The 27658-nt window shown below is 44.4% G+C and overlaps 1 protein-coding gene across 5 annotated transcripts; it reads right to left on the bottom strand.

The window, feature by feature from the left end:
- Positions 1–111: 111 nt before the first annotated feature.
- Positions 112–26673, bottom strand: GMPR (guanosine monophosphate reductase). 5 transcript variants are annotated; one of them, XM_083449599.1, is made up of 9 exons: positions 26548–26673; positions 20328–20447; positions 19784–19867; positions 17501–17674; positions 15771–15852; positions 13494–13600; positions 7100–7142; positions 4876–5035; positions 112–3708 (listed from the first exon to the last, which is right to left on the bottom strand). In XM_083449599.1, exons 1-9 carry the CDS (start codon positions 26656–26658, stop codon positions 3531–3533), a joined length of 1059 nt encoding a protein of 352 aa, XP_083305725.1. In that variant the 5' UTR covers positions 26659–26673; the 3' UTR covers positions 112–3530. The 5 variants fall into 5 exon arrangements, with proteins under 5 accessions (XP_083305725.1, XP_083305728.1, XP_083305726.1 ...); XM_083449602.1 differs by lacking the exon at positions 26548–26673 and adding an exon at positions 25429–26455; XM_083449600.1 differs by lacking the exon at positions 26548–26673 and adding an exon at positions 25488–26452.
- Positions 26674–27658: the final 985 nt, after the last annotated feature.

Genomic DNA, 27658 nt, shown 5'->3' with positions numbered 1-27658 from the left:
TTAAGAAAGAGGTGGGAGTCAGTTTGTTTCATTTTTTTAAATAGCAGTTTGTCCATATGAAAGTTTACCCTGAGGTTCATCTTTGTGACAAGAAGGGTTTTTCTTAAAAAATAGAATAATAAAACATATTTATTTTTTTCCATAATAAAATATACACAGAAGTTGATGCATATTGCATATAATTGCCATTCTGTTTTATATAAATCACAGTTCAATTCTATTTTCCAGTCCCCTGCCACACACCCAAATTCAGAAACTGGAACTTTAGTCATTTAATGCATGCATAGTATGATTGCGCATTCTGAATTCATTTAGAGCTCATTCTGTTCCATTAATTATCTTTGTATTCATGCATCCTTAAGAATATGATACTTTGACATTTTATCCAGTTGTGTGTGATTTCAGTGGCTGCATCCAAATTGTATGTACCTTGAGGACTTGCTTTCCTAAAATCAAGGAAGAATGGAGGTAAGGGGAGGGGAGTGCAGATATTGTTGGGCTGTATGGTTCAATTTCCTTTAGGATGTTTATAGCAGTAAGGTCACTGGCAGAGCACAGAGCTTCAAGTATGACTTCCAGCAAGACCTTTCTGTGCAGTGTGGATCTGCAGCTGCCATGCCAAGAAGGGAGGCAGGACAGAGTTAACTTCCCTAAGGGCCTGCTCACAAGGTAAGGGGGCCCACTCACATAATACTGCAATATCCTCAGGTGGGGTTTAGGCTGGTGCTTGCTAAACAGGGATTCAAAACCACCTCCAGATGTTGGGCCTCAACCCCAGTTAACAATGGCGGTGGCCAGGGATGATGGGAGGTAGAGTCTTCAACATTTGGGAAGGCCAAAGATTACTACTAGCAGAAACTTCTCCCTTTCTTAGGTTATGATGAGTGATAGGGCAGAGTGTCTTAAGGCAATTGCTTCCCACACCACTGCAATAATGTAAGAACTGGCCTCCCTGGTGTGGCTTTTCCTGTCTATGCAATATTCTACATTGATTTAAAAAGTATCTGCACATTTCTAACAGATATATGTGCATTATTTGTAAGGCATCCATTCTCTGCTTGCACAGGCATCTAGTACAATGTCACCACATGCTATTCAATTAGGTTTAAACAATTTTTTTAAGCGGGTCATTTCAGCTGCTCTTGTTGGTTCTCTTTCATGTGAAACCAGAAGTGTCTTAAGCAGGTACGTTGGTTTTAAAATACCATTGCATTGCAAGGTCATGAGAGATGTCCAGCCAATTTGAGGGGGGGAGCAGGCGTACCTAAATTTCCATTCTGCAGACTTTTAACACTTTTAGAATGATGGTGGAAACATAACCAAATCCAAACATATCAAGTGTTGCAAAGCTTTGCCATGCAATGGGAAAGGTGATTTTGTTCTAGGGGGAATGTTAGGAATAGTTTGTTTCAAATAGAGAATGTATGTTTTTATATTCCTGTTTTATATTTAAATCAACCCAAAGGAGAAAATTTATTTTTCAAAACACAATCAATGAATGACTACTCACAAGCAAGCTCCAGTGGAACTTACTTTTCAGTAAAACTAACTTTTCAGTGGAACTTACTTTTCAGTAAGTGTGGGTTCAAGATTTCAGTTTTGATGTTTAAAAATCATTCCTTTAAAAAATAACTTCCACTGTGCTTTCAGATCACTTGCATGTGTTCAGCTTTGGAAATGATGTAGTTTTGAATGCTCAGCAACTACGCATATCCACTGTCAAGTTCCATGTAGCACACATGTACAAGCTGTCAATTTCGTTACTCCAGTTATCAAAGACTTGACGGCAGCCAAGTCTATAGGGCTGACAGGGAAGGACCTGTTGTAATATGAAATTTTCTGTCTCAACTGCTAAAGGACCATTTGTCTGCACCTTAAAGTCCCAAGATTAGAAGATAAAGAAATACTGGAGAGAATGAAGAGACATTTTTTAAAAAAATCCAGTGCAAGTTCCTAAAATGTAATATATAATTAGACCACACACCTTCAGTATAGTTGGTTGCAGTGTCTTCCAGGATGGGAATGAGTACTTTAAAAGTACAACAGAGATGTGATGCTGTAGCTCTCAATATCCCAGAAAATTCAAACCTGCTAGCAAATTAGGCTGCTATCTTTTTCTGCTGTGGTTTTAAGACACTGTTCCAGTTCAGAAATTAGTGTGTACATTTGTATGCTCGCTTCTCTCTTTACTTATTAGATCATCTATGAAAGTAAAATAATCAGCAAATGACGAGTAGATTACATTTCTTCATTGGCAGACTCCTACCTTTCTACCCACCCCAGCTTAAACTGGCTTTTCAAAGGAAGGCTGCTAATGACTCCAAGGGAGGGAGTGGATTACAAAAACTCCCAGACAGAAGCAGGAAGCACCTCTGAGCTCCCTGTCAAATGCAGGAGGGAAGGCAGGTTTTGCCCTCAGTCTATCTATGAATGCAATTGTTCACGTTCATGTAAGAAAGTGAAGCAGATGCACCCTGGGACTTTAATGTTAGAGGCAGGCAGCCATCACTTATACTGGAGGAAAAGTCACAGCAGCAGAAGGCCTGCGTGACAAAAAACAAACAAACCTTAGCCAGTGAACCGGCAGTTCCAGACTGAAGGTCATAACCACACTGCCCCTTATCTGACAGGCCTTGGTTATGAGGAGCTGTGGAGCTGACTGGCGCCTAAAACTACAGAACTCCACTTACAACTTCCCTGCAAGTATTCTGTAGTGTCTGGAAACACTTGATCTTTGATAAATGGAATGAGGTGGCTTAATCAGGCCCTGAACAGTAGGAACCAAAAAATATATATGAAGCCGATGTTTGTCCTCTGTCCTTAACCAAAGGAATCTTGAGAAATATAGCAACCACCATTATCTTGGAAATATCCTACATGAATATAAAAGACATGTCCATTTCCTTTGTTTGAATGTCTCTGCCAGCAAAGCATTGCAATAAAATTAATATAACTATTTAATCAACAATTTTAAGAACATGAATATATCAGCACGCATTAAAAATCAAGTACTTAATGTCACAGAGAAAAGCAGCATTTTATTTTATTTTTTTAGTTCTAGAGGTGTTGGCCGAAGGTTGGCATGCTGGGGCCACACTCCGGCAATGAGCACCTTCTAGTTTTCACAGTTGCTCTCCTGGCTTTTCTGACTTCTGCACCATGTTAAAGGAGCAGAAGAAACCGGTCAGTTGACTGTATAAAGCTTAGGTGGATTTGCTCATATTAGTAACAACTGTTCCAACAGAATGAAGATCTGACTAGATCAAACTATAGAATTCTCATTTAAATAGAGTGCTACTGTATTTTGAACAAAGAATAAATCATCATGGACATAGCTGAAGTGTATGGCTTGACCTCCTTAGGCTTAACCCCACCACTACAACAAACTTTTTTTTGGGTGGGGGGGCAATCAACCTTCTTCCTCTTCTAGCTTGAAGTATGCCAGCAAGAAGCCATCTTGCCGCCCAAAAAATGGAAGAGGGGGAGAACAGACAGCACGTTTTACAGCCCCACAGCTTTTTCCTCTTTGGCTAATAAGCTGTGCTGTGCTGCTGAGTTACCCGAATGAAAGTTGTCCTTCGACTAAGCTCCTTGAGTTTGGCAGCTCCCACGTAGGTGCAGGTAGACCGTAAGCCGCCCAGGATGTCACGAATGGTATCCTCCACATCCCCTCTGTAAGGCACCTCCACCGTTTTGCCCTCTGACGCTCTGAAGGTAAAGGCAGATTGATTTGCACTAGTAGGAGTCATTCTTTTCAATGAACAAAAATCAAATTTCTCTAGGATTTTTTTTAAAAAGTGCTTTCCTTAACATGCACTGGATGTGGGCCTTTCAACAGCACAAGCCGCCTCCAAACACATAATAGTTATATTTGCTTGTACAAGACCCACCGCCCAAATAAGATTAGATTGGTAAGGCAACCCTAGCAAGGTGTTGTGCTGGTGGTGGTTGTGTAAAGGGGTGGGGAGAGGAGACAAAATTAAAACTGATAATGCGATTTTCTAAAAATGCTGTCAAAAAGTAATTTTAAGTCTGTACAGGGTTTTTTATACTTATGAAAACCTTCATAACATGCTTATTAGCTGATCCAATCTCCTTGACAGCTCCAGGATGAGAAAATCACATTTACTGGAGCATATCATGGCCTCTGTTGAGGTACTTTCTTCCAGTCAGGTAGGGGAAAAGATTATGCATCTTCAGTATAGTTAATATGAAACACTAATCTGAAACGGAGGCAAAATTATATAGTCTGAATTTCTAGGGCAGTCTGGACTATCTGACAAGGGCTCTTTCACTTGTTTGAAAGACAAGCTTTGAAAGGAAATACAGGTGACAGCTTACTGATGGCCCAAACATGTTATTGCACCCTGAGATCCCTATTACATCCAAAAGAAACCAGAGGATGCTATCTCCTGAATACTGATTTTCTTAATTTAAATTATTCCCATTTAGTAAACAGAACTGGGTGTATGGTTCTTGTCCGACAGTTGTGCTTTGCACAGGATGCGGTGTGTGTTGCTAGAGAAAAAAATTAATCCATTCTGTAATAAACTAGAAGCCAGATGCCACAATACCACACAAAGGCACAACAAAACCCATTAGGCTTAAGCATTCATTTCTCTTGCATTGGATTGGCCATTCCATATAATCAGGCTGCCTCAATTTACAAGACACTGGTCTGAATTCCAGACTGATTGCTAAGTGAGGATTCATTGCCCTTGTACTAGACAGTTAGGGATACAGCCATGGCGCCTGCTGGCAATAACAGGTTGCACTTAGATCTCCGCTGTTTGCTGCCAGGGACAACATCCAAAAATGAGGGAGCTGGAAGAGTGGAACTTAATTCTGTGCCAAAATTCTGAGTGCAGCTGGTACCTGTATTCTGCAACACCTCCCACATGCTTCTTCATGGCTGTGTCAGAGCTCATTCCGTAGAAGAGCTTCACCTTCTTGCCATTTTTTTCAATAATCTCTCCAGCACATTGGTCATGTCCTGCAAACATGCCCCCGAGCATCACAAAATCAGCACCAGCTCCTGTGATAGAAAGAAAGAGGGTATTAAGAGTTGAGTGTGCAGGAAAGAAGGCCAAAAGAGAGCATAGCTGAAATGCAATTCCTATCTGGCCAGGATGTATCAATAAAAGAAACCTAGTCATTCATGGGAATTTTATCTTTTTAAAAAAGTAGGACTTGGATTACATGAGAGGGCATATGGAAATTGGTTCAGAAATGCTCATATATGTTTTCTACCCAACTGCTTCCTAAGGAAGGCCTTCTTCACACTTTGAGAACCAGGAGCAGAGAATCACAGAATTGTAGAGTTGGAAGGGATCTAGTACAACCCCCTGCAATGCAAGAATATGCAGCTGTCCCATATGGGGATTGAACCTGCAACCTTGGCATTATCAGCAGTATTCTACCAACTGAGCTATCCAGACTAATGAAATGTTGCTGGCATGTATCTGCATGTACATAAGAACGTGATCAGAAGAAACAAGAATCCTGTGTTCCTTGGCCCAAATAAGAGACTAGTGAAACTTCCCATCTCAGCAGCTAAATGTGGTTGCCTCACCATTTGGAAATAGCTTCCATGCCACCATCATAAAGGCTGTGTGAAAGAAAGACGTAACAATTTTGTCGTTCATGTTCAACTAGAATCCTTCCGCCAATGGAAGACAGCTATCATCCCAACCTCTAGCATTTCTCCCCATTTTCTGCAGCTAGACCTCTTCAAGGGCAAACTCTGTTCCTGGATGATGATGATGATTACTGTAGTCAAATGCCAAGATCTAACATCTGTATTTCCATACAATTTGGGAGGTGGCACAATTTTCATTGCGTTTAGATGAAATTAGATTATGTTTCGGGAAAACAAAGCTTAAGAAAGTAAAACAGTGGAACCGCTTGAAGTAGTTTCTTGCTTGCCCAATTCCAGGAAAGGTTCCTACTGAAATAAAGCCATTTTTTTCTAGTAGCAAGGCGTCCCCCTGCCTGCTTAAAACGTAGTGAGAAGTTGGAATAGCCTTAGCTATAGCTTTAAGGAAATGAGTGATGTCAACATGGGGGAAGCACCAAATTGAATTATTCTGGTATGGGAGGATTTTAACCAAACTGAGGGCTCATCCTCATTACCTCTTGTCCCATGCCTAGAAAGCATGGGTCTGGGTGGTTTCCCCCTTGTCATACTCCTTTCCCAGGAAAAACCTGCTCTTTAGCTCTAAATTGGAGGAAATGTTAATCCAGGGAAAACCCGAATTGCCATTTGCTCCAATTGAGCACTAAAAAGCAGTTTTCCCCAGGGAAAAGCAGTGGGACAAGAGCTGTCGATAAACCCTAACAGTGCAATACCTAACAATGTGTATTCAGAAGTCCTATTGAATTTCACTAAGGCCTACTCCCAAATAAGGCGGGTTAGGACTGCAGCCGAAAGCAGGGTGCAGAATCAGCACTTTGGTGGCACACATTCAGCAGATTCAGAAGTGAGCATCATTATCCCACCTCCACAAAGATCATGTAACTGCATGTAGCTTGTATCCTGTGTCAACCAACAGCAGGTGGCTTGGTGGAGCAGCGGCACTTGCCTGACCTGACAGCCGAATCACTGCTGCTTACATGGAGGGGCAAGGTGGTGGGGAAAGCAGGATGGTGGAAACGAAGCAGCAAAGCCAATCTGCCGCCTTCCCCATTTTCAGCCAGGAAAGCAATATTCCTTTTCTGCAGCTGTGGCTTGTGGCTGCAAAGCAGTCCCAGCTTTAATTAGAATGGAAGAGCACACTCATGACTGCACACTTCTGAATGCACTCCTGATTTTTCCTTTGAAGTGTGATCACCTGATGTCACATGAAGCCAGATGATTGACAGGTGGGCAGCTCTACCTGCCTATCAAAAATAGCCTACAAGGGGTGGGGGCAGTTCTAGACCCAGCTCACTAGCCAGATGCAGTGTCCCACTCCTGAGCTAAGCCATGGTATGGATTAGTACGTGTGGACTAGGCCAGTTTCAGTCTGCAAAGTAGTTTCCAATCTGCTTCCTCTGAGTTATGTGAAATAAATGGGGTCCTAATGCTCTTCACATTTCTCAAGCAGCAAACAATACTCACCAAAAGCTTTGGCAACATCTCCTGGACAGCTGCATCCTCCATCCTACATAAAAGAGGGAGAGAAGTCAGTGTCGAAGTTTGCATTTGTTGTAGCCCAATAGTTGTATCCAACGATACCACAAACGGTTCAATATCAATAGATAACTCTTTGGAATGAAATGACCACGCACCTGTCTAAGCTGGCCCATGGGAACAGGGAGATAAAGATTTGGCCCACCCAGGCCAAAAAGTTCCCACACTCCTGTTGTGGCTCACCATGAATGAGCAGGGTTTTGTGGCAGGCACCTCACTTTTCCTCTGGCGCAAGTGGGAGTAACAAGCCATATTAGAAGGACGATGGTTTGTTTCTCCTGAATTAAGTACGATCAGAAAGCAAAGAACAGATTTTGACTTTAGGATCAATGTTTCTTTGGGGACGGAAACCACAATTCCAGATTCAGACATGGCATCCCAGGCTTTGCTGCTTCCACTCACCCCAGAGAAGAAGTAAATTGGGAGTGATTGGGCAGTTGTGGCCTTAGCAAGCTGCCCATTCACCCTAAGCCATAAACCATGGTTTGCCAAAAGACGTGGATTAGGCCACTATGTTCAGACATAAATGGTTTTGGGTTTTTTTCATCAGAGAGGGCCATTGGAGGAGGGGACCAAGAAAACGTCCCTGCTTGAGCACAGATCTCCTTGGGCAAATTGCTCCTTGGGCAAAATCCATCCATCAGCTGCTACATGCATATACCCTATAATATGTGATACTTAACCCTCAAATAGGGAGGGATGGAATACTTTGCTTTTCAGACACGGGTTAATTTGCCTCCTAGGTAGTTGCATATTTGTTAAAGAATCTACATGGGAGGGAGGAGGCACAATTTTACTGTCCCATTGCAGGTTGATTTTATTCAGTTTATTCAACATTCATAGAACTAAAGCCTTCATGAAATTCTCATTTCTTCAACTGTGGGGAGGAAAAATGCAGGAATATATACTCAGTCCGGAGACGTGATGGCAGGGGGCACTGCTCTTAACGTAGTCTATCATCTAACCAATATCTGACAGTGATCTGAATACTAATGCAGAGACATACAAGAAGCAGATAAGCGTTCTACCAAATCCTATAAATACTCCTCATTTTTTCTATCCTTTAAAAAGTGGTGACCAGACTAGACCACTAAATGGGACCCATCAACAGAATGCAGAGCCAATTCCAACTTCTGAGCCAGAAGTTAAACTCTTTGGATCTCTTGGTTCTATAATATTCCCCAGGCCTGAAGCTGGCTTTGCTACTTTTGGATACTGTGGAACCTCCACAAAATGGTTATCAAATTGGTTTCAGCTGGAAGGGCAGGTTGTTTGAATGTACCCTATTCCAAAGCAATGCTGGCTGGGACTCCCGTCTGGCATGATAAATACTGGCTCTTGCCACAAGAGGGCACTTCAAAATATACCGTATTTTTCGCTCTATTGGACGCACCGGACCACAGGACGCACCTAGTTTTTAGAGGGGGAAATCAAGGAAAAAAATATTATCCCCCCCCAGCCCCAAAGAGCAACGGACAGGCTGTGCGCAGCCTGTCTGCTTCTCCCAGAGCTTCTCGGGGCTGCGGGGGAAGCCCGGGTTCCCCCACCAGCCCCAAAGAGCAAAGAAGCCAAGACAGCGCGCGGGATCCATAGCTACGCAACCTCTCCAGCCAGGAGCTAAACCTCTCCAGCGTGGCTAAAGAAGAAGACAAGGCAGTGAGCGCGATCCATCCCACTCGCTGTCCTGGCTTCCTCTTTAGCCTTGTGCAGCATCTTTAGTCTTGCGCAACGGGATGGATTGCGCCCGCTGTCCACCGGGGCTGGACTAGATGACTCCTAGGGTTCCCTTCCAACCCTGCAATTCTATGACCTCGGAAGGTGTTTGGGGTCTCCACCACTGGAGGCTTTTAAGCAGCGGTTGGGGGACCATCTGCCTGGCATTCTTTAGCTGTGATTCCTACATTGTGAGGGGGCTGGGCTAGATGACCCTCGGGTGGCCCTCCCAACTCTATACTACAGTTCTGCAGCAGGAGAACCACAGCCACTTCACACAATGCCCACTCCCAATTTTCATCTGAGAGATGTATTCAGTGTCTAGGTAGGTACCCCCCTACCTGCCACACATCCCCCACCCCACTTAAGCTGAGGGAATTCCTGCCCAGAGAAGCTCCCAGGTGAGGCAAGGGTTAAGATCAACCTCTGGTAGATCTCTTGCGGCTGGAGAGGCACGCAAGTCTAAAGAGGGAGCCAGGGCAGTGAACGGGATGGATCTCGCTCCCTGCCCTGGCTTCCTCTTTAGTCTTGCGAAGCCTCCCCCACCCCCCCACCCCCCCCCCCGCTGGAGAGGCGCGCAAGTCTAAAGAGGGAGCCAGGGCAGCGAACGGGATGGATCGCGCTCCCTGCCCTGGCTTCCTCTTTAGCCTTGAGAAGCCTCCCCCACCCTACCCCCGCTGGAGAGGCGCGCAAGTCTAAAGAGGGAGCCAGGGCAGCGAACGGGATGGATCGTGCTCCCTGCCCTGGCTTCCTCTTTAGCCTTGAGAAGCCTCCCCCACCCCCCCACCCCACCCCCGCTGGAGAGGCACGCAAGTCTAAAGAGGGAGCCAGGGCAGCGAACGGGATGGATCGCGCTCCCTGCCCTGGCTTCCTCTTTAGCCTTGAGAAGCCTCCCCCACCCTACCCCCGCTGGAGAGGCGCGCAAGTCTAAAGAGGGAGCCAGGGCAGCGAACGGGATGGATCGCGCTCCCTGCCCTGGCTTCCTCTTTAGCCTTGAGAAGCCTCCCCCACCCTACCCCCGCTGGAGAGGCGCGCAAGTCTAAAGAGGGAGCCAGGGCAGCGAACGGGATGGATCGCGCTCCCTGCCCTGGCTTCCTCTTTAGACTTGCGAAGCCTCCCGCGGCTGGAGAGGTTGTGCAAGGCTTTTCTAGAGGAGGGAGAAGGGACTGACTGGCGGTGTCAGTCCCTTCTCCCTCTTGGGGAAAAGCCCGCAAGAGCCACGCGAAGCTTGTGTGGGGCTCTTGGGGGCTTTTCCTGCCTGCCTCCCCCCTGCATTCGCTCCATAGGACGCACAGACTTTTCCCCTTAGTTTTTAAGACGGGAAAAGTGCGTCCTATGGTGCGAAAAATACGGTATTCAGTCTCCCAAACTGACACAGTTAAGTCGCCTCATGTTGATTTTAGTAGGCCTCAAAGACATGTAGGAATTGGCTCTCGCATTTTCTAAACTAAAGCCAGTTTAGCCATTACTCCAACATCCTTGCAGCAGTTCCTCACTCCCTAATAATATATAGTAAAGCAAAATATGTAATACGACACCATTACACCTCAGGTTTCCTCTTCCTTATAAAGTGTCAGAAACAGATATGAAAGCTAGGAGCTAAGTGGCACCTTAAACCTAGGTTATGGGCGCAACAATGGAATGTCTAGGCACCATTTTTTTATAACAAGAATACAAAGATGAAAATAAATGAACTTGCAGCTAAAATACTATGTTCATTTTTCACATGGTCTAGTGTCCATCCCTTGCCCACCCTGCTAATATTCTTAAGAGGGTCTCTTCTCCAGTCTTCAGAGAGTAGCTGGGAGTGGGAAGGCAGAAAAAGGTCCTCCTTTCCTTCCACTCTGCAGTTTTAATCTGAAATCTTAGGCTCAGTAATGTGCCCAGAGCTCAGAAAATGCTCGCCCTCATGAAATTCCGTCGCAAAATGCGCCTAGAACAATGGGAGTTTCGAACACTGAAAGTGGAGCAGAGATGGTGAATACTAGAGTACAATGACATGAACATATTTTGCTCTAAGACACGTTACTAGAAGATGCAGGGACCCTGAGGTTGCCTCTTTTCCACAGCAGGTCACGCGTCTCCAGCAATTTGTCCTTTCAGCCTAAGTAGCTGGGGCTCACTACAAAGTATGACGGCTGACTCCTTGGTTCTTTGCTGAGCTGCCATAGGAGGAAACCAAATAGGAACTAACTGGGTAGCTTTTCCATCATTACTCTGGCTTTTTGCTACAGGTTTGGACCAAATAACAGATCATCACAGAAGAACATTTTCAGAGGGTAGCTGGCTTAGTCTGCTGCGGCACAAAGAGCCCTATGGCATGCGAAATATTTCAAGAACTAAAGCCTACTTCATTCAGAAATATATACTGTTATAGATTTGGGCGACCCCCCCCCCAAACACTAGAAATTAATAAATGGTAGGATTTTGATTATCTGGAGTATTGAGGGGAAGATTGGAGGTCAGTGGAAAAGTACAGGCTAAGATTGCTTCCCAAGCCAGGGCCTCACCTGAGATAGAGGCATTAACATGACAAAATGGGTTGATAGGCCATCTGAGAGCCTGAGCCTGGGCAGACAGAAGTTGCCAACTTGCCACAGTGGTGGGGTGTGGGTTCGAAGGGACAGGAGAGAGTTTTGAGCATGGTGTGCTGGGAAGAAGAGAGGGAGAAGAAAGACTGGGATCTATCTTGTGAAGGCTGGCTGGGAGAGATGCCTTGGACTCCAGGGCTGCATCACTGAGGGGACAAGACCCTCTTGAAATGACCATACTGTGAGAACTGGACTCCCTCCACGCATGCTGAAGGTGTAACTAAGTGAATAAACCATATTTCTTAAAGCTACAACAGTCTCCGCCACGTCTCTATTCTCCAAAACAACACAGACCCTGGGTGAGTGTCTGGAACCCCCCGGGAATCTTGCAGAGTGTGGGGGTGGAACATTACTTTTGTAACAATGCATATAGACACACATGCACACAGAGAAAATATGAAGTGGGAGTTGAATGGCAATGAGATGCAAAAATTACAGTCAGTAACAGAAGAAAATATCTCTCATATGTCAAGAAGCTGCCTTATACTAGACCAGATTATCTGCCTGACTAGCTTAGTATTCTCAACTGTTGACTAGCCAAAGCTGACTGGTCTCTTAGTTTTCCATGACCTCCATCCAACCTGATTCTTTTAACTAGAAATGCCAGGGATTGATCATGCATTCTACCAGTGGGCTGTTAGGGGATCTGAATGCCCCAAGCAGTCATCAGAGTCCAACCACTTACAACAAAAGCAACTATAGAGTTACCAATTCTTCTTTTGAGACAATCTTTACAATTGTGAGAGATACGTAAAAGATTTGGCTCCTCATCTGGCATTTTAAAAGGGTATGAAGGCCCTTATATTATTTATCTGCAAAAATATGAACTGACATGGAAAACTAGCTCAGGTGAGGAAATAGGAACTTGTGAAAAATTATCTTTTTTGTTGTGCTAAAAACCAGCAGGGTTTATGAAATAGGAGATTCAGTTGTGTCTGCTTCAAAGGGGCAGAAAATTAAGAGGAGACAGTTGTTTAGTCTTATTTCAATCACAGACACATTAACGGGCACAAATAACTTCAGGAAGAAACCAAACAACACCAGAGCTTCATCTACTGCAAACACCAGATAACCAAGGGGAAAAGGCCTTTGGGAGACCTAAGCATAAATTGGTGTTCTTCCTAAAGACATATTGTAGAAGTCTTGGAAACTTATTTAAAATGTGTAATGTGCTGTGTTTGTTAAATAGCACTCTTTCCATATGAAATTCAAATTGTGAGTGGCCAGGGCCAGCCATGAGGCGGAATGAAGCAGCCACCTCAGGTGACAGAAAGCGGAGCTTCTGCAGGTGCCTCACCTGCTCTGCTGGAGAAGCGGTGCCGGCATTGGTGCCATTTTCGGTGAGATCTCACCCAAATCTCTCAAGATCTCAGAGGGAATCAGAGCCAATACAGCTTCGCCGGCAGGGTGGCACAGCAGCGGAGCGGGTGGTGCAGCAGTGGCGCTGGCAGAGGCAGGTGGCGCAGAGGCAGGGTGAGTGGCAGGGTGGTGTGGGGAAGCAGATCCCATTTCACCTCCAGTGGCAAAACGGGGTGCGCTGTCCCTGTGGGTGGCTTGACAACTTAGAACATGGGTGCTCCTTAGAAAATAAAGATATTTCACTTCCTTGGGAAACTGGAACTCATCAAAACCTTGAACGTCAACTTCATGGCACCTCAACCTCATATCACTATTTTTTGACTAAGGCTCTTTTTCCTTACCAAGCTGCTACACATCGCTCTTCTCTTGGAAAGCATAAATTAGATATGCACTTTCACAGACTATTTTGCTACCTAAGGAGTCAGTTCACAAAACGGGGTTGAACTACTGGACACAAAGGCATGACTCAAAGGTCTATTTCTGAGCAGATGGAAGTTAGGAGCCAGAGTTTCTAACTCATGCCTTTGAAACACCCCTGAGCTCAAGAGGTCTCAAGAGGTCAGAGATGACTGCGGAAAGGGTTTCCTTAACATCTTCCTGTTGGGATGTCATTCTATAACCCTGCCTTATTTATGGCATTTCCTGCAGATCATACTTACGGATATTATATGCCCCTTCAGTCCATGAGCAGAATCTGCACATTCAATCACTGCGCTCAGCTGTGGATAACCCACACCAGTTTTTATCCGAGTGGTGCACACAGATCCTAGACATTGAAAACAAACAGATGGAAAGATGAAACCAAAGCTATGGTATCTTGTAGATTAGGGCAGGTGAAACCACCGGTGTCTTTCTCCCCTGCGGGAGCAGCTCTGTCATTATGACAGCCCACACAGCTGCAAGATTCTTTCCTTTTCAACTGGCACACCAAATTTTTACTTGCAGGAGAAGCACCTGACTCCACAGAAGGTGCCCAATAGAATTCAAAAGGCCCTTGGAACCTTCCTCCAGTTTTATGAGGAACCACCGATTACCACTCTTCATGTCCAGTTTGCCAACCAGCTGCTAATCCACCTGACCGTGGCATCATCTAGCCTACATTTAAACAGGTTACTAAACCAAATATAACGGAGAACCCTGCCAAAAGCTTTGCATTCCCCCCAACGTCTCGGCCATGTTTAAGAAATGGACAGGAGGTCACAATGTTGCACATCCCCTTCCCTCTTCTGTACAAAATCCCTCTGCCCTTCCTCTGCAAGCTTTTACTACAGTTAAGCATTGTGTCAGCAATACTGGTGGTTAATGCTAACCAGAGTTCCCTCTTAATCCTGCAAGTGCCATTAGAACGCATGATTTTGTAAGAGCTGGCAATGGAAGGGTAGGGAAATTGATATGTGGGGGGGGGGGGGCAGGCCAAGATGCAGCCTCCTCCTGATCTATGGTTAATAAATTGGAAGTATTAAGCCTACATCAGCTCAAAATTAAATGGCAATGTAAGCCATGCTTGGCTTACATTGATGTCTTATTTCTGGGCTTAAGGAAGTAAGGTTTCTAAAGACTTTTACAGGCAGGAAAACGGGCACTGGGGTCACTCTAGCTCACCACAGGCTTTCAATCTAAGTGAAACAAAAAGATGAGCCTACTAATTTCTGCCTAAAAATGATAGGACATCAGGGAAGAGGCTTCCCCTCCAATTCATATGGATGAAGAGGTCTGGGTAGATGAGTAGCCGTTTCCAAAAAATGGCTAACTTGTACAGCTTAAGCCAGTGGTTTTCAACCAGTTTGCCATGGCACCCTGATGTGCCTTGAAGGATGGTCAGGAGTGCCATGGGCAACACTGGCCTGTGTCCCTCTTTCCTTCCCTCCCTCCTCTGATGCCCTCTCATGTCTCTGCCTACCAAAGGCTTGCACGGCTCTTTGTTGCAGTAGCCCTGGCTACAAGCTCCGCAGGTGAATGGTGCCTCTGGGGCTGGCCAGGGGGTGCTGGTTGCCAGGAGCTGAGGCAGCCTCAAAGTATGCAAGCAAGCAGGCGAGGGAGCCAAGCCAGTCCACCAGACCTTGCTGTTAGCAATGGTCAGACAAGTCCCAGGCTCCTGTGGGGCAGTGTGAGGAGGCACTTTTCTTTGGGGCGGGCAGCTCAGAGACCAGGAACAGCAGCAGCAGCAGCTGCCCAGCGGACTCCCAAGGAAAAAGAGGAGGAGAACACTCCACAAAGGAGGCTGTTTGAAAAAGGGTGAGAGGCTGCCAACTCTTTAGGCAAGGGGTGACATAACTGGGCTCCTGAGCCCAGAATATAGTTGGCCAAGGAAGGCGTGGAATCAAAAAGGTTGAAAACCTCTGGTTGAAGGTGTTTTTAATTTTGAAAGATGGGCAATTTATTTCATGGCATTGAAACACTATAGCACAGCTTGATCACTGGGCACATGAGAATAAATAAATCACTGGTGGTGATTTATTTATTCTCATTCGTTCATTTCTATGGCAGTTTTAGTGTTTAAAGTACATGGCAATCCTTGTTTTATTCATCCTATAGCGACCCAGCAAAACAGGATACTACTGGCTCCATTTCACATATAGAGATCTAAGGCTCAGAAGATGCAATCTGCCAAGCGCTATTGGGCAAATCAAACTTCTGGCAGGAGACAATCAAGGCAACTTAGCAGGCGGAACACAATCTCCTCAACCCAAACTCTCTGTAGCTTCATCATTTTTGCTCTGAACCCCATATTCAAATGGAAAAAGGAGCACCCGGTTATGGAATGTAAGATTAGACTATACCAGCATCAAGGTGAGTAATGGCTACCCAGGTCCACAGGATTATTATAGGAAAATAAATAAATCCTCAGAGAATAAATATACATGAATGCAGAAACAAGCATCCCAGGCACATAAATATAAAACTACACTCTCACTGTGCACTGCCAATCAGCTTACCTGGTCCAATTCCAACTTTGATAATGTCTGCTCCGGATAGAATAAGTTCTTCCACCATCTCTCCAGTCACCACATTACCTGCCTGAAACACAGGCAAGAACATCAATCCAAAATTGAAAGAAACACTGAACAAATGCTTGGGTTAACGGGATTATTGTTATTAGTGTTGTTATTCAATAAGTCCATACACAGTTTTGTTTATATGAAGAAATTGAGTTTATTTCCGAAACAACCACACTCATTTAAAGTGTGTGTGTGGGGGGGGTGATTACTGTAATAGGATATGTGTGCCAACTTATGCCCTGGGACGCGGGTGGCGCTGCGGGTAAAACCCCGAATCCCCGCGGCGGGGTGAGCTCCCGTCTTTCGGTCCCAGCTCCTGCCCACCTAGCAGTTCGAAAGCACCCCTAAGTGCAAGTAGATAAATAGGTACTGCTTTATAGCGGGAAGGTAAACGGCGTTTCCGTGTGCTGCGCTGGTGCTGGCTCGCCAGAGCAGCTTCGTCACACTGGCCACGTGACCCGGAAGTGTCTCCGGGCAGCGCTTGCCCCCGGCCTCTTAAGTGAGATGGGCGCACAACCCTAGAGTCAGACACGACTGGCCCGTACGGCCAGGGGTACCTTTTACCTTGACCTTATGCACTGGATCAACCAAAGACATTTTGCTCCTTGAGGACACTGGGGGGGGGGCACCTATAACAGTTTTAGGCGGCACATGGGGAGAAGGGAAAGGGAGAATGTTCCATTTCAGAAGCAGAAATCCTTGTGCTGATGGAACATCTACCTTAGCGCTATGCTGCAATTCCACTCTAGGCAACCTACAACACATCATTATCCATAACTATGCATAAACTTTGTACAGTGGTACCTCGCAAGACAAATGCCTCGGAAGACGAAAAACTCGCAAGACGAAAGAGTTTTTCGTTTTCTGAGTATCTTCGCAAGACGGTTTTCCCTATGGGCTTGCTTTGCAAGACCAAAATTCTTGCACCTTTTTTTTTAAACCGCCAATGCATTCCTACAGGAAACCGTCAATACACAGTGGTGCTTCTCAAGACGAAAAAACTCGTAGAATGAAAAAACTCGCAGAACAAATTAATTTCGTCTTGCGAGGCACCACTGTAGTTTAACGTAGCATTCCCCCATTGCCAAATCCTCTTGCCAAGAAGCAGCTTTCAAAAATCCCTTGAGTTTAATAATGCTCTGCAGTTCAACAGGGGGCATGGGCTGAAAAAGAACATGGCTGAACAGCCTAGGAAGCTAGATCCTTGGTCCATCAAGCCTAGTACTGTCTGCACCGACTGGCAGCAGCTCTCCAAGGTTCTGGATATTGAACCTGGGAGCTTCCTCATGCAGATCATCTGCTCTAACACTCCAGCTACAGCCCCTTTTCTCCAAGTCACATTGCTGGATCATAGCTTCTGCGCTCTAATCTTGGGAACCCATTTGGGAATGGGAATGACAGCAATAGTGATATTTAATAGAAGGATGCATAAAGAATTCAATTCTGTGGAAATAGTGGGACTGCAGTAGTTGCATGGCCTGAAACTGGAGTGGCCAGGTGACAAGCTACACTTGCTGAAATTCCTTCTTCTATACAACTATTACAGATGCAGGAAGCCTGTCCTCTTCTTCACCAGGCCATCCTCCATGAAACACGCTTATTTCAATCAAGAAAACATCTCACCGCATTAAACCCATCCATCTCTCCACTTTCCTCATCACACCTACCATGATTGTGTGCTTGGGGAATCTGATGCGGACAGCTTTCACGAACTCCACAAAGTATTCTGAATAACCATTGGCCACATCCAGGCAAATGTACTTGATAAGGGGAATGGCCTCTATGATTCTGGTCATCTTCTCAAAGTCGGACATGCCACTGCCTGAGCTCACAGCTACATGCTGGAAAGAGAGGGAGGGAGGGATCATCATCAGCTTTTATTGAAACGAGGTCAAGAGCATTTTCTGTGCATCTATTTGAGAGAGGAAGCCAACTGGGACCATAAAATATTAGTGTATACCTGGGGGGCTGGGGGAAGAGATTTGGCCAAATCTGAAGATCGAGTGCAATGTAAGAGAAGTTGGAATTTGTTTCTGGAGCTTGGAACTGTGGTCTGAGAATTAATCAAAATCTTCCATTCCTAGTTAGGCAGTCTGCTAATCTATGCATGATATTCATTCCTCTGGAGCACGTAACACTTTGTCCTCCTTTCTTTCCCATTTAAAATTTTTCTATCTATAAAAACTCCTGTTTGTGTTCAGTGATGTTGGCAAAGAAAAATTGTTGGTAGCTTCTGTCCCATATCCAAACTCTTTCTTAGTTCATTTCCCACTCCCCTGGTCCTTTACAACATTGTCTTGAATACTGTACACTGTTTTCTATTTTAGTTTTCTTTTCAAGCTGTTTTTAATATTCCCTCTGCGGCAAACAAGCATATTTTCTAGCCACTTCTGTCATTCCAAAACAAGCCAGGATTTGGCTTGTAAGTTAGCCATAGCTTCACATTATGTGCAAACTACAGTTAACAGCATACCCATAAGCCAGAATATTAAGCCACAGTTTAAAGATGGGTATCATAGCAACCCAAAAGGCAGCCAAAGGCCAGCTATGGAGCCACTGGCAGCAGTGTTAAGTGGTGCTCTGCCATGACGGAGGGAGGCCACCAGCAGGATGGCATTCGCACCACTGGAGGTCTCCCTAGCAGAAGACTTCAGAAGGAGTCCTGCCTCAAATATTCATTTGTCAGCACTGGGGAAAACTGGGCAATTCAAGGGTGTGCTGGGATATGATGGTGAAGCTATGGATCAACAGGATTTAAGCCCTCTTATTTCCTCAACACACCATCACGCAAAACTGAAGTTGGAATTGAATATCCTACTCACTGGAAGAGGGCATTTAAAAAACAACTTGAAGTAAAACAAGAGTGGAACCAGTCATGGTAAACAATACTGAGCTAGATAGAACAACAGCCTGTCTCAGTATAAGGCAGCTTCACTAGGCTAGTGCCATCAAATAAAATGAAATACATATCTAGCCTGCCTGGGTTATTTTCCTCACTCTCTAACTTACTCTATGCTAATCTGACACAAACTTGAAAACTTCATTATCACCTCATTCACTTCAGTGATGCTGGTGCCCTGGCAAATGGTATCTTCACTCCTGCTCTGAAAAAAATGTCCCAGAACATCCCATTCTCCACCCCCCCCCCCCAAGTATTTTATCACAAGTATTACTAAAGTTTTCAGGGAATCTTTCTTTCGCACTGTTATCTGTCTTCTATCTTATTGCCTGGGCCCTAATTCTCAAAGTGCATGCTGTTTCAGAAAGAATTTCATAATCTATCATAATGACATTTGGGCTGATTAAAATTGCTGCATCAAATATATGTTTGCCAGTCTTGGTTTGAATTTACAAAATTATGTTCCTTGGCTCCAGTCTAATTTTGTTGAAATGCAACCATACCTATTTCTTCCATTTCCATTTCACTGCCAACATTCTATTAAAAATCTCATAACTGTTCCCCCTTGCTGTAATGTTATTCAAAGATGCTCATTCATGGGCGTAGGCAAGGGGGGCATGGGGGCAGCTGCCCCCCCATCAAGTAAAACAATATAAATACTTAACTGACCAAACATGTTGGTCCTGCCCCCCTAACAGAAGTCCTGCCCCCTCCTCAACACAAATCCTGGCTATGCCCATGCATTCATTCTTAGTTTACTGGAGAAAGTTTTGTTAACACACTTTCCCCCTAACTTCTATGAACATTTTCTACAGCTAAGCTTTCTTTGTAATGGTTCTATTATATATATTATATTCCCCATAGGAATGCTGAATAAACCACTTAGCACAATTATTTTAAGAAAGACACTGCTCCCCTTACAAAACCATTTCTTGCAACCAATACATGTTGTTTTCTTCTCTTTCCATTTTGTATGTGTGCAGTTTTTCCCCAAACTCCCAAGTTTAGAAAGCAGCAAATGCACTTAATAATTAATAGTGTGAAAATATACCTCTAGGCATTCTGGGTGATTGCTTGCAAACAGCTCCCACTGTTCCAGAGAGTAATGCTTGTGAATTGCAGTGAACATTGCATACTAGAAAAAAAGAAAGCAGGTATTACCCTACAATCTCAGGCAGCAACGCACACAAAAAGACTACATGACTACAAAGCAAGAATATGTTATGGGATCTTTTTTATTATTATTTAAATTAGTTTTTATTAAAGATTTTATTGTGTAACAAAACAAGCAAATAAAGAAAAGCACATATAGTGTCTCCACTTTCAATTTGTAGTCTTTTTCTCAATTTGTTTACATTCAGTATGAGACACTGTTGTCATATCCATGGTTTAACAGATATTTAGAAGTACTTGACTTTGCTCCTACTCTGCCTATTTGCAAGACATGCAAGTCAAAAGAAAACTGGAAGCTAAAATTATTTTGCTTCGAATATGTTTTTTGTTTGTTTGTTTTGGAAACAATGGACCAGCTCAGGTAACACACTTCAGGGTTTTATTTTTCTTTCAGTTTTGCAGGAGAATTAAAAAGCACTTACTTTAGTCATAACCTGTGCCATTTCAAAAGTGCCTACGGTGTCCATATTTGCTACTATAATGGGGATCCCAGTGTAGGTTTGCTTAGAATTACGGAATGTGAAAGTACGCATAAGATCCACCTGTAAAAAAATAAATGCATATTTTAATCAGTCTTTTGTACCAGCAAAGAAATACAGCTTTAATACGCTATTCAGTTGGGGGGCGGGATTCACTAAATGTAGAATTGAGGCCTAAGATTGTAAATATAAAAGGAAGGAAATGCAAAATTGTATTTCTAAGTAAGCCAATCCCAGATTTAATGCTTATCCAATTAGGAACATGTCCTCAAGATGGTCAAATCAAGTTCCTTTTTTCTAGTTTTCTACTACATCCCATTTAAGCTGTTGACTGGTCTAATGTAAGTTAAGGACCTGAAATTCTCAAAGTCACCTAGAGCTGAGCTGGAAATGCCCACTTTGAATAGTTTTCGCCAAATATTCTTCACCATTTTTTTTTTTTAATTGAGACTTGGCACTCCAACACACAATGTACTGGAATCACCAGACCAATGTCATTACGGAGCATGAAAAGTAGCAACAACAAACCTTTAGGAAAAAAGGAATAAAGCTGTGCTACTGCCACCACTAATGGTAAGCTCCATCCCCAATAATTGTTGCAATATTTCTTCTCACTCTACACAAATTTGGTGAAACGGCCCCCAATTTCCCTGCCCACAAATGGGCTGAACGAAGGCCTTTAATGCATAGCTCTATCATCAACACACAGACACCAAAGGGGTCTTAGCAAATGCTACCAAAGGGTTCGCATTCCCCAGTTAGGACTGTTTGCTGTATGGGAGTGCTTTGGGATCAAGGTCTCCTTCTGGATGCTTAAACTGGCCAGGAATGCATTTTATCAGCCTTGGCCTTTTCAATAGCTTACCCCTATTCATGAAAGAGAATTGTTTGACCCTCATACTGCATGTCCTAGTAACCTTCCATCCAAACTGCAATACAGAGAGCCGTACTTCAAGCCTGTTCACAAGTTGTGACTGGTCCACAATACAACAGCCACGTTCGATTACAAGGCTTAGATGCAGGAAGCAATACTAATTTTATGTGAGCTACACTGGTTGCCAATTTACTATCAGGATAAATTCAATTTTTTACTTTTATCCCGCTTTATACTCCATCCACCAGGTAACTTGAGAGAGCATCTTTTCCATATGTACTTAATAAAATCCAGCTCAGTTGAATCATCAGTTAGCCTGGTGGTCCACAGATTATAGAACCAGCTGCCTGTTCCATACAAGACATTGCCTCTTTTAAACAACCTTTATAGGTTTGTCTTTTTAAATAGGCTGTTGCTGTTTAATATGCCTAATGGTTTTGTTTGTTGCTCTGCCTCAGTTTTGGGATGGTTTTATTGTTATCGCTTCCCGGCCTGTTAGCCAAGATGATGTGAAAACACTGTTATATTTTCTGTTAACTGCTGTTCTCTACCTTGAAAAGCAGTGTATTGATAAGCAGACTATGCATCTCCCAAATAAATAATTAATAGGTAATTGTATAATGCTGGACCTCATTCATTACAAGCAGAACCTGTATCCAATGTCTCCCCAACCTCTCTGATTTTTTGTTGGCAGCAACCTAGGCTCATCCTTACAAGTCAGGAATTAAAAGAAAACAGAAGTCACAGAGGGGGATATAATGTCTGCCTCCCTCTTAACTCATGAGTAAAGTGATACCTAGAATTAATACAATAGCCAACCAAATATAAATGGCTGAGTTGAAAAGGTTTAAAATATTTGTTACCCACATATATATACAAGCTCTTGGGTCCCTGCTTTGCAGCATTCTCCCCTTTTAATATCCTCAACTCAACATCTAAGACTACAACTCCCATCATCACTAGCTAAAAGGACCAGTGGTCAGGGATGATGGGAATTGTAGTCCCAAAACATCTGGAGGGCCGAGTTTGGGGATGCCTGAACTAAGAGCAGGATCACACCTGCCTTCCCCACTCTTATCCCATACATCTGAGAGCTAGCTTGTGGACCATAAAGAGTCTCCTATGAATTATACAAATAATCAATAGCTAGTGTTCCTTTTCCTGAGAGAGAAGCAGCATATTCAGAGTTACTCTAATTACCCATAACTTCTGTGGCTAAATTCCCACATTTTCTCTACCTTCTACCGTTGTGAAATTGTTGGCTTCCCTTTATCACATACACAGCCCAACAAGACAATGACAAAAATCCATCAACAGCATACAAATCAACGGCTAACCTGATCCAAAACACCCACCCACCCCACTCACACATGAAAACAAAGATCACCACAGCCAATCACAAACAAACAACCACACCCTAGGCCAACCCCAACCTCTCGCACCACCAAAGGAACACAAGTGAATAGCAGAGAACCTGCACAAGCAACGCTGACACAAAACCCCAAATATATTAAGTATAATAGAAGCATCGCCACCCGACCCGACCCCCACTCACCTCCCCCCCCCACCTCTTTCCCACTCTTCTTCCTAATGTCTCATCAAATGAAACTGATCTGTAAAAAATGTTATGGGGGGGGGGGGGAGGAAGAGAGAGAGAGAGAGTGAAAATACTTTTGTAAACCAAGAAAATCTTTAATAAAAATGCATTAAAAAAAAAAGAAAGAAAGCAACTTGCATGTTACCATAAGCAGTACGGTCAAACTAGGCAGCCAGATATCCCCTAATTTAGAATATTCTCCTTTGTTTCAGAACGGAATGTGGCAAGCAAAACAGAAGTCAATCCTAAACAAACATGCCACCCAATTTTATACACAATTACAACCCATAAGTTGGTAGCCAACTAAATCATACTGAGTAGACCCATTAAAATCAATGGACTTGTAGGTCATGACTAACATACACAAATTATTTCAAAAGATCTGCTCTAAGTAAGTCAGCACAGTCCTAACCATGTTTACTCTGAAGAAAATCCTAAATGAAATAGGGCCTAAATTAATAGGGGTTGGATTGAAGCCTTATTCTAAAGTAAATACATACAGACTGAATTCTTACTTGGATGCAATAACCGCTCTACCCATTACACCAAAATAAACAAGCATGTGGCCTTATTTTGCAGGAAAATGCTGTTGGCTCGTTTACTTGTATGATATACGCAGCTGGAAACATTACATATAATACTTTGGGTGTAGATACAAAACACCTGATGGCATGTATATCATAAAGCAGCCTAAACTTTCTTCCATTGAAATTTATGTTAACGATGGCTACAAAAAGTTGGTTTTAAATTAAAGCTATTTTTCTCATTTAAAAAACAACAACTGGGTACTTTTATTTAGTCCTTACAGTACCCCATGGAATAGGCAATACAAAAGTGCCACTTATCTTTGGAATGTTGTTCCAAGTTGATAGGTAGATCATACCATGTAGGTCATGGTAAGCCTATTGGGTCAAGAGATATGCAACTCCAAATTCCAGAGGGATTTCCTACAACACTATTCTGGTTACAGAGATATAATGCCTGTAGTGCTTTTTTGAAAATGCCTTTACCAGTAGCAATGGTTGCTGGTCAGAGAACAGATGTCTCTACACAGCCTGCAGTCACAAAGCATTCGTTCCAATATGATGGTGTGAATTATCCAACCACAAACTAGATTGCAGGGATTCTAATAAAGAAAGAAGAAGATTGCTGCTTTTATTGACAGCTGACCAAGCTATTCCCACCCACCCACCCCCAGCAGAAAACCTGAGTACAGTGGTACCTTGGGTTAAGTACTTAATTCGTTCTGGATGTCTGTTCTTAACCTGAAACTGTTCTTAACCTGAAGAACCACTTTAGCTAATGGGGCCTCCTTCTGCCGCCACGCTGCCGGAGCACGATTTCTGTTCTCATCCTGAAGCAAAGTTCTTAACCTGAAGCACTATTTCTGAGTTAGCGGAGTCTGTAACCTGAAGCGTATGTAACCCGAGGTACCACTGTATGCGTGTGCATTAAGAAACCCGTTGGATCAGACCAAATGCACATCATCAAAGCCTAGCATCCTGCTACCCAAATTGGGCAACTAAACAAGGCAGGCGCACAACAGCCTTCTCTAGCTGTTGCCCCCCAGAGACTGGCATTCAGTGGCACACTCCTTCCGTGAGCATGGAAGTTCCATTTAGCCACCATGGCAAGATCTATGTTGCAGACCTATTCTTCACAGATGGAGTTATTCTTCCCCTCCACCCACCCACCCACACCCTTTTCAAAGTCTTTTTTAACATAGGATCTTAAATGTCAATTTATATTTAAAAGTTTATTAACTAAATCTGCTTTAGATGTCGAACATCCCATAAACTGATGCTTTTCAAACACATACATACACAGCTACAGCTAAAAGTTCATGCTAGTTTCAAAAAATAAATAAAAATGGACGCTTTTTTAATTTGGCTGTCAATTTACAAAAACACAAAAGTATCTGCCTTCCCCTCCGTTGTGTATGTGTGTCCTGACCTGCCTTGTCCTCACAAAACAGCTTCTCCCTGATATTACTTTCCCTGGAAACTGCAGGCTTGCGATGCATGGCTTGTAATTTGAGTCATCGCCCCCCCCCTCCTGTCCACCCATTAGCCAGCAAATGATGTGTCACGCCGGCAGTTTCTCCGCGCCTCTCTGCAAAACAATTCCGAGCACAGTTCTACACAACTCTAGGTCACCTTCTTCCATCCACTGTATTTTCTTGCAAAGTAACAGCAGCAGCAGGAACAACAACAACAATAATTAAAAACGTTTTAGGCAAATGCCCCTATCAGGACAGCACAAGCAGTTCTTAGGGGGAAGCGAGGAGCTCACGTTTCACGTTTGCAAGGGCTCTTTCCTTGCAAGGAGGCAAAAGCTCTTGCAAAGGAGAAACTGGGGGGGGGGGGTGCTGCCTGCCGTGTAATTTTATCTTAGTACGCAAGAGTCCACCTAACCTCACCCGTGAGGTAACAAATTGGGGGGGGGGGTGTCTGGATTGCTTTATTCGGGGCCGCAGCGGGAAAGACAAGAGGCGGGAGAGAAGCAGACAGACAGCGCTCATTAACCCGTTAACTTGGGAAATGCAAAAACCAAGAGAAAAAGAGGTTATCTACCGGAGTTAGATGCGAAGCATTAAGGGGAAAAAAGCATGCTCGTTTGGAAAGGCCCCCACCTCTGCTCTGCTTTTGAGGCTGCTTCGCTTAGGTCTAACCAGTACATCTTTAAAGTCCAGTTTGAGATCGGCATCTACTCGGGGCATCTCGCCGGTTCAGCTCGGGTGCAGGAGGGGCGCTCCTCGCCTCAGGCTCTCGGGCTGCAGTTGCTTTGGCTTCTCTTACCTCCCGCGGCGGCGGCGGCGGCTCTCGCTCTCTTTTTGTTTGTTTTGCTTTGGTTAGGTTTGCTTTGGGTTTTTTGCCGGTCAGCCCGAGTCTGGGGCGGGCAGGACAGAAGCAACCGAAGCTTGTTTTCTTTGCAGGGCGAGTATTTATAGGGAGAGCCGAAGGCGCGCGAGACGGTGCCGGATCCCCATCGCTTCTTTATTAGGAACGGGCTGCTTTTGGAATGTGCACAGGCGGCGCGGGGCAGGTCAGGTGGCCTCGCCGCCCGGCTCCTTTCCCCCCTCGGCTCGCCGGCTGCTCCGTGGCTCTGTGGGTGCCTGCGCGCTGCTACAGCAATGCAGCTCCAGGGCAGGCGAGCCGGAGACGCTGCAGCACTTCCAGGCGCCGGCAGCTGCAGCTTGCAGCAGCAGCAGCACCATTAACGTGATCGATAAGGCCGCGGCCGGGGGAGAAGGGACCTTTCAGGCGAGGGAATCAGGCACCGGGGCAGAAGCGGAGTGGGCGAACGCAGCTCCAAATTGGAGGAGGAGGGAAATTAAGGGCAAGCCAAGGGCAGAGGAAACGGCGCGCGGCCATGTGACCCTCCCCAAATCTTCTGCGTTTATGCACTTGTGCTTCGTCCTCCCTTTCTCTTTTCCCCACCCTCAGCCTGCTCCAGTTTCTTGTGTGTTAGCTCCTTGGGGGGGATCCCTCACCCTAATTCCAGCTTTCTTCATTTGTTGCTCTGCCAGTCAGTTATGAAACAGCTTTTCTCCCCCCCCCCCCTCTCATTAAAGAAATAGACCACAGTTGCAGGCAAAACCACGGCCATACTAGTTTCCCCCACCCCAGTATTATCAATTGAGCACGTGAGGAACGTTACACTGACTTAAGACACTGACTGTCACCACTCACCAAGCTTCGTGGGCTGTGAGGGTTATTGAGGCCACATTCACTTAAAAACACTATGATAGCACTTTTAGCACTCATGGCTTCCCCCAAGGAATTCTGGGAACTGTAGTTCATTATAGATGCTGAGCGTTGTCAGGAGGCCCCTGTTGCACTTAACAGAGCTGCAACTCTGGAGTTGCTGCAAAGAGGGATTGGTTGTTAAACCCATTTTTCTAAAAAAAAAAAAAAAATGTTTAGGGGTACTCTCATTTTCCTGCTCAGATTTAAATGCTGCCCCTCAATGAGGCCAAACTTAGATTCACAAAATGTTTAGGGGTATGCGTACTCCCCCAGAAAAAAACCACTCAGAATTGACATTCTGTGAGGGGAATAGGGACCTCTTTCCAACTCCCAGCACCCTTAAACAGCTCTTATGACCGATCAAAATGATATCATAGTGCTTTAACTGTATGGTGTGAATGGGAACTTGAGTTCTAGTCACTACCATCGCCCTGACAAGGATGCAGAAACACAGATTATTTTCCCTGGTTATTTTGCACATTTGGGAGCTCACACCTACTTCTGTAGTATGTGGAATTTTGCCATATTAATTACATACCAAGGTTTATGTCACTAAAAAGCCTGGCTTACCTAAAGCTAAGAGTTCCAGCAACTTGGGCCCCAAGAAATTATCTGGCAAAAGTGAATATCGGAAGGAAAACAGTAGGCTGTGTTTCAGGAAGGATCTTTTGAGTTAATGCTGTGTCTCAACCTGTAAAAGCTTTAGTCAGACATGATTTGACTACAACACAGGCAGCTTGGTGTGGCAATTCCATACAACCAGGGCTATTTTCCCAGGGGAAACTTACAGGAACTCTGTTCCGGCACTTCTCAGGTGAGCACCATTGCCATTCTAAGAGAACAAGGGAGGTGTTCATAGTGAATTCTGGCACCTCTTTTTCCAGAAAAATAGCACTGCATGCAATACATGCTCTGCTCCTAGGAAAAGATGCAGTTATCTGATTAAGCAGAAATAGAAGCTGCCTTCTTGGACCCCTATTGGTCTCATCTGCTCAATCTACCCAAGCATGTCTTCTCCTGCAGGGGAAGTCCCTAACTCACCAAGGGTTTGAAA

The sequence above is a fragment of the Podarcis tiliguerta genome (assembly GCF_965153285.1).
Source record: "Podarcis tiliguerta genome assembly, chromosome: 7".
Lineage (NCBI taxonomy): Eukaryota > Metazoa > Chordata > Lepidosauria > Squamata > Lacertidae > Podarcis > Podarcis tiliguerta.
The sequence above is the reverse complement of the archived record's forward strand: the minus strand, read 5'-3'. Positions and strand labels throughout refer to the sequence as shown.

What these genes read in the sequence shown, in the direction of transcription:
- GMPR (XM_083449598.1), bottom strand. Translation starts at nt 24,922, where the DNA reads ATGGGTGGACAGGAGGGGGGGGGCGATGACTCAAATTACAAGCCATGC. An exon ending in GTTTTGTGAGGACAAGGCAG is followed by an intron (nt 20,448 to 24,808) that starts GTCAGGACACAC and finishes ATTTTTTTACAG; the next exon opens with GTGGATCTTATGCGTACTTT. An exon ending in TGGCACAGGTTATGACTAAA is followed by an intron (nt 19,868 to 20,327) that starts GTAAGTGCTTTT and finishes CTTTTTTTCTAG; the next exon opens with TATGCAATGTTCACTGCAAT.